We start from the raw sequence: 6503 nt of genomic DNA, 5'->3' as shown, positions 1-6503 counted from the left end.
TCTGGAGTTTATATATAGACTAAATGACATTTTCCACTGTATTTTTTCTAATTAATTTTCACGAAAATTGGATAGAGATTTTTAAAAAATTGAGTTTAAGATATTTAATTTGTAGAATTTGATGTCTCAATGAGTTTCTCATGGTGTTAAATCTATTTATGCATTTAAAAATGCATTTTAAACAAAAAAAATCACATTCTTTCTTGAAATTGTTTTATGATTCCTTTTGACTATAAACTAAACTATGCCTCACCTTAAATTAATTTAATAACCTCAATTTAAATTACTATAACAATATCTATAAATATAATAATTTTTTATTTTGATTTCATTTTAAATAATTTTATCGCCTCAATCTATATTTATTTTTATCTTTTATATCTCTATTTTAACTCAGTCAAAATATTTACATTACAGCATATTTTTCATGCTAACCAGGAAAGTGTCAATAAAAACTATCTTTAAAAAACTATCATTAAATTTATTTAATTTTAATTTATTTATTGTTATAGAGTTTAGGCTTCTGTGATCCATAGATTTTTCGGCGAAAATCGCATGGGATACCATTTGTCTTTATTTATTGTTATTTTTAATTGAAAATAATATACAAGTTAGGCAAGAGAGTGTCAATAAAAACTATCTTTAAAAAATATCATTAAAATTAAATAATTTTAATTTATTTATTGTTATTTTAATTGAAAATAATATACAAGTTTTAACACAGCATAATTTTTTGTTCTTAGAATTTCACTGATTGAGATAATCTGTGACAGAGTTCATCAAATTTCACCAATGGGGAGAAAATTAAGAAAATTAACTATCACAGAGTTCAGAGACATCCATTTTTAGTTAGTGTGAGAAAAGTAACTGCGTCACAAAGTTCATCCAAATTTATCGTAATTACTTTATTACTTTGTCTACATCATTATCAGATACCTGCCATCACTTCCGTTTTGATTATGATTACCCCATAATTTTGTCTACATGATTAGCATGTTCCACCATTAGGCGTCACTGAGCTGATTTTGGATCTGTCAAATTGCTTTTCTCAAAAAGTAGTGGTCATCCAAAGAGTGCTGTACCTTTTTTTATCCGTTTGCTCTCCACAAAATCACTGTATGCTCTCTGTATGTATGTATATATATTCACCCACTTCTGGTTCGTCCTCGTACTCGCTGCTATATCCAAACAATTCCCGCAATGGCTTCTTGGTTTTTAGGACTATGGGTTTGCACTCTGGCTCTGTGTTGCACATGTATACAGTGCGAGAATGGTTCTAACAAGACTGTTATTGCCGAGGTTCAAGTGCAGGGAGCTTCTGCTATTGGTGAGACAGACGAGGATTTTATATGTGCCACTCTAGACTGGTGGCCACCAGACAAATGTGATTACGGGACCTGTAGCTGGGGGCACGCCTCCATACTAAATTTAGTAAATTCCCTGCCCTTCTCCTGCTTGGTTTATCACTGGCCTTTGGATAGCTATTTGTTTTGAATTACAGTGAATTCCCTCATTAGGATTGCCTGAGGTATGCAGCAGTGTTGTTGCATGCATAAATTACTGTCATTACTATGATGAAATAATTGTTCTTACAGTATATTAGGATTGCCTGAGGTATGATATGAATGTCTGGAGCAATTCTGTGTCATTTTTTTTTGCATGTGTAAATGAGTGTCTTTACTATGATGAAGTACTTATTCCTACAGTATATTAGGATTGCCTTGCCTGAGGTATGGTCTAAATGTATGGAGCAGCTTTTGTGTCACACAGCAAGATCCAGAATTATGATTTATTAAGTATTTGGCTTTTTACAAAACAGGATACAGAGTTATGATTTATGGAGCAGCTTTTGTGTCACACAGCAAGATTCAGAATTATGATTTATTAAGTATTTGGCTTTTTACAAAACAGGATACAGAGTTATGATTTATTAAAAAACGAATAGAGTAAAAGATTTTCAATAAAAATATTTCTAAGCTAGAGTATTTGGCTCTTCACAAAACCAGATACATGATAATGATTTTGATTTATAAAAGGCGAAGTGAGTTTAAAAATCTTATGTCAAAAAAAAAAATCATAGTTAAGATGAGTCAGATACATGAAGTAATTAAATATTTCTAAACTATTTGAATAAAGGCTCTGAGTTATTCAGAGATAGATAGATACACATAAATCTGAACCAGTTAATGTGTTTCATTTTCAGGAGAATTAAAAATGCAGAATTATAATTTATCTTTTACTACAGAATTATGATTTATTTAAAGTCATTGACTCATTACAATAGAGTTCATGTCATGTATGAGAATGGAATCATCATGTTATGTATGAGAAATTAAGAATTGAATCTCAGTTGAGAAGGTAACAATAATTTCTCCTAACCACCCAAAAACAATCCAATTAACATAATTATAATTTATTTAAAAAAAATAGATAGTTAAAAAAATTAAAGATAAATCTATACCCCGAATATTGAAAAAAATTTGGTCAATAATCACTTCAGAGATATTTTGTAAATGGGTTTCTCAATATTCAAAGCATGGATCACAGAAACCTAAATCCTTATAAATCTATACTCTGGTATTAATAACTTTTTTGCCAATGCACTGATCTACTTTCACCTCAAAATTATTTATAATTTATATCAATTCTTTGTCAGGATCTTGAAAACCCACTGCTGGCAACTGCTGTAGAAGGTAAGGATAACTGTATTATTATTTATTTTAATTTATGAACTTAGTCATCATTATTTATTTTAATTTATGAACTTAATCATCAGTTGGTTAATATGAATCTGTGTATGATCATGCTTAAATGCAGCTTTCCATCCGTTGAAGATAAGATTGGGTGGATCATTGCAAGACAGAGTGATATATGATGTAGGAAAGTTGAAACAACCTTGCCATCCCTTTGTCAAGAATAGCTCCATGATGTTTGGATTCTCAGATGGATGCCTTCCCATGTCAAGATGGGAAGCCTTGAATGCTTTTTTCTATAAAACAGGGTATGTTGTGAATTAACAGCTGAACCATCTTTACCGTTAGCAAAACAGGGTATGTTTTGGGTTTACATCTGAACTACCTTCACTGCATGGTTGTTCTTGCTTTTGCTTCATGTGTTAGGAACTCGCATAGATTTAACCATAAAAAACAGGATATGTCTTTATTTCAAATCTGAGCTATCTTCACTGAATGGTTGTTCTTGCTTTTGCTTCATGTGTTAGGAACTCGCATAGATTTAACCATAAAAAACAGGGTATGTATTTATTTCAAATCTGAGCTATCTTCACTGCATGGTTATTCCTGTTTTTGCTGAATATGTTAGGTACTAGTATCTGGATATAATCATAACTATAGATGTGTCAACCATAAATGTATTAAGCAGTAAGTGAGGAGGAGAAAGAAAATATAATCTCAATGTTCTGTTAACCCTTAGATATTTAAAAGCAAAATTGAAAACATTGTAATTTGCATCAGTTTTCGTTTGATTACTTTGGCTCTAGAGTACTTGACCTTTCGATACAATCATCTAATATTACAAATTGAATGTAGGGCTGTGGTAGCTTTTGGATTGAATGCACTGAATGGAAAGCGTTTGATGTCAGACGGTACCACAGAAGGGGATTGGGATTCAAGCAATGCTCGTGATTTTATCCAATACACAGTTGACCATGGTTACAAAATAAAGGCATGGGAGTTAGGTAAGCTATTATTCTTAGCTGGTTTGGTGCTTTTTGAGAGGTTATAAGAGCAATTGATGGATCCATGGAGCATGTTCAGTCTTAAGAGCATCTAAGAATTTAAGGTTTCCTGAACAGGAAATGAGCTGAGTGGAAGTGGTGTTGGAACTAGCATCAGTGTTCAGCAGTATGCAGCTTACGTAATTGAGCTTCAGAGGATTCTGAATGAGATTTACACGGACCATGTAGAAACACCTCTCCTTGTTGCGCCTGATGGATTCTTTGATGCTGACTGGTTCAAGGAGTTTCTTCAACTAACGGGACCAAATATTTTGAATGTTGTTACACACCATTTCTACAACCTTGGGGCAGGTACATAGAATTAAAAGGCTATGGCTTTTCACTGAAATGATTTAATCTTTCAGATAGCTAGAATATTGACCTTTTTAATAGGTTTCCTTTCTGATCAGGTGTGGATAAAGACCTTGTGGAAAAGATACTGAATCCCTCATATCTGAGTCAAGAAGCATCTACATTCAGGGGCCTCCGAGCTGTCCTGCAGAATTATGGGAATTGGTCAAATGCCTGGGTAGGGGAATCAGGTGGAGCTTATAACAGTGGGCACAATCTCGTGACCAATGCTTTTGTAATGAGTTTCTGGTAAGCTCACTTGTCATAAGTTTTTGGTAATGCTTTGCATTGTAATGGCTGGTGATTGTGGGTTGAGTTGCATTAGAGAAGCTTCTATTTTCACCTCAAGGATATGAACAAAATCAGTAAGCACAAATCAGAATTTCTAGGTGACATTTCGGTGAATGTAGAGTCATCTTATATAGGCTAAAATTGGATATGACATTTTCTATGTTATTTTAGAACATTTTTGGTGATGGGAATTCAATGATGGTTTTAAATAAATAACAGACAATCATATCTAAAAACCAAATGAATAAGTCATGAAGCTAAGCAGACTTACATATTTAACCTTCTATTTTCAAATGGTAATTCACAGTATACTAAGAAACTTTGGCGTTCATTTCAATGAGGGCAGGTATTTAGATCAGCTTGGCATGGCAGCAGCGTTCAATACTAAGTCTTTTTGCAGACAAAGCTTGATTGGTGGTAACTATGGCCTTTTAAACACGACGACCTTTGTGCCAAATCCTGATTATTATAGGTGAAACTTCTCAGATTTATATGCTAAATGAATTAGAATTCCTACCCTTTGCGGGAAGCTTAATCACTAGAATTAGTCCAACAAGCTGTAGCAAATCAATGTTATCTAAATATTATCGAAAAAGGGAAAAACATATTGAAATGTGCAAAGTATTTTTTATCCTTTAGGTGTTGCAGATTTAGATATATCTATATTGCTTGTTTAAAATTGTTTACCAAGTTTCCATAGTTTGGTTTTTTTGTTTTCTTTTTACTGTAATGCAGTGCACTTCTTTGGCATCGACTCATGGGGACACGCGTTCTTGCCACAAATTCGACAGGAACAGAATATCTACGTGGTTATGCACATTGCACCAAGAATGCTGTACGTATGAAGCATGAGTCAGTTTCAACCAAGCTTATTAAATCATGGCCATACTATATAATATATTTAAGCATAGTTTAGATAAAATAGTCATTTTTCTCTGGATAATAGTTTTAAGAATCCTGTTTAATTTGCAAAGTTTAATTTGTAAAGTTCAAGTGTGCTTTTTTTAAGAGATTGAATCATTCTAAAATTGTATGGTCAAATTCAAGAGATTAGACTATATATTCATGTTTGGAGTCTATGACTTCCGAATCTATGAATCTAACTTTTAAAAGTGCTGTTATTTTGGCAGAAGGGAGTGACTTTGCTCTTGATCAACTTGAGCAGGGACACCGGTATCTCTGTGCAGGTCTCTACAGGTTCAGGAACTTCCACAGCCGGAAATTCTAGACTGGAATATCACTTAACAGCAAAAAACGGTGATCTGCATAGCCAGACTGTGCTCCTGAATGGGAACATTTTGGAGATAACGCCTGATGGTAAGATACCCTCTTTACCGGCGGTGACAGTTCCTGCTAATGGACCAATTATTGTACACCCTCTCTCTATTGCATTCGTACAGCTTCCTTATGTTCGATTCAGAGCGTGTAGCTGATAGCAATTGGCGGTAGATCAAAGCTACCATTTAATTGGTTATTTTATCTGAAATTGAGTTGACTGCTATTGTTGCCCATGAATATATTTTCGGCAAATAAAAATGTGTTGCCTTGGATTCAGATTGGGATGATTCTTTCGCTTTTTTCTAAGTTCCTTCCCAAAAATATTATGTTTTTGGAAATTGTTTTCTCATTGACATATCATTTGTTCATTTCTCAGCATTCTCATGTTTCTGGTCATAGTAATTTGCAGTTGAATGTATTCACAACTCTGTAAAAGTGTTACATAGTGGATCCCTTAATACCATCATGCCAAGCTACTATAGGGTGGATCTTGATGCAGTTTTTATGGCTGCAAGTCTGCGTGGAAGGGAAGGCTGAAAGAATATTTCATTAAGTTTAGCAGACTATTTGGTATAATCTAGAATAACAAACAAATTAGAGTATTCATGTACTAAACTAATCCAGGGAGGCGATGTTTATTGATGTCGACTGTTTATTCAACGAGTCTGCAAGTGTGATAACGATACAGTAATGATAACGTTTAAGTTTTCCCTGAATGTACAATCCACCTATTGAGATCATCCCGTCAGTCAATTTGCGATCTAGGTGATAGCAGCATCCCACCAATCAATTTAAGCACAATTTCCACTAGGGTAGTGGAAATGGTCATCTGGCCAATACCTTTCCT

The 6503-nt window shown here is 33.7% G+C and overlaps 1 protein-coding gene across 1 annotated transcript; it reads left to right on the top strand.

Moving 5' to 3' along the window:
- Positions 1-1031: 1031 nt before the first annotated feature.
- LOC149248983 (heparanase-like protein 3) lies at positions 1032-5932 on the top strand. Its single transcript, XM_089458593.1, has 9 exons — positions 1032-1431; positions 2657-2693; positions 2818-3001; positions 3549-3697; positions 3815-4048; positions 4147-4336; positions 4725-4850; positions 5114-5213; positions 5509-5932. Exons 1-9 carry the CDS (start codon positions 1201-1203, stop codon positions 5809-5811), a joined length of 1554 nt encoding a protein of 517 aa, XP_089314719.1. The 5' UTR covers positions 1032-1200; the 3' UTR covers positions 5812-5932.
- The last annotated feature ends 571 nt before the right edge of the window (positions 5933-6503 follow it).

This window comes from Pinus tabuliformis, chromosome 7, assembly GCF_031772625.1.
Source record: "Pinus tabuliformis cultivar Carrire ecotype Pingquan chromosome 7, CPIR1, whole genome shotgun sequence".
In the NCBI taxonomy this organism is placed as follows: Eukaryota; Viridiplantae; Streptophyta; class Pinopsida; order Pinales; family Pinaceae; genus Pinus; species Pinus tabuliformis.
The sequence above is the reverse complement of the archived record's forward strand: the minus strand, read 5'-3'. Positions and strand labels throughout refer to the sequence as shown.

Excerpts from the sequence above, each read along its gene's own strand:
- LOC149248983 (XM_089458593.1), top strand. The coding sequence starts at position 1,201 with ATGGCTTCTTGGTTTTTAGGACTATGGGTTTGCACTCTGGCTCTGTGT. Across the intron at positions 4,337-4,724 it reads GCTTTTGTAATGAGTTTCTG|GTATTTAGATCAGCTTGGCA; the intron begins GTAAGCTCACTT and ends CAATGAGGGCAG. Across the intron at positions 4,851-5,113 it reads CCAAATCCTGATTATTATAG|TGCACTTCTTTGGCATCGAC; the intron begins GTGAAACTTCTC and ends ACTGTAATGCAG.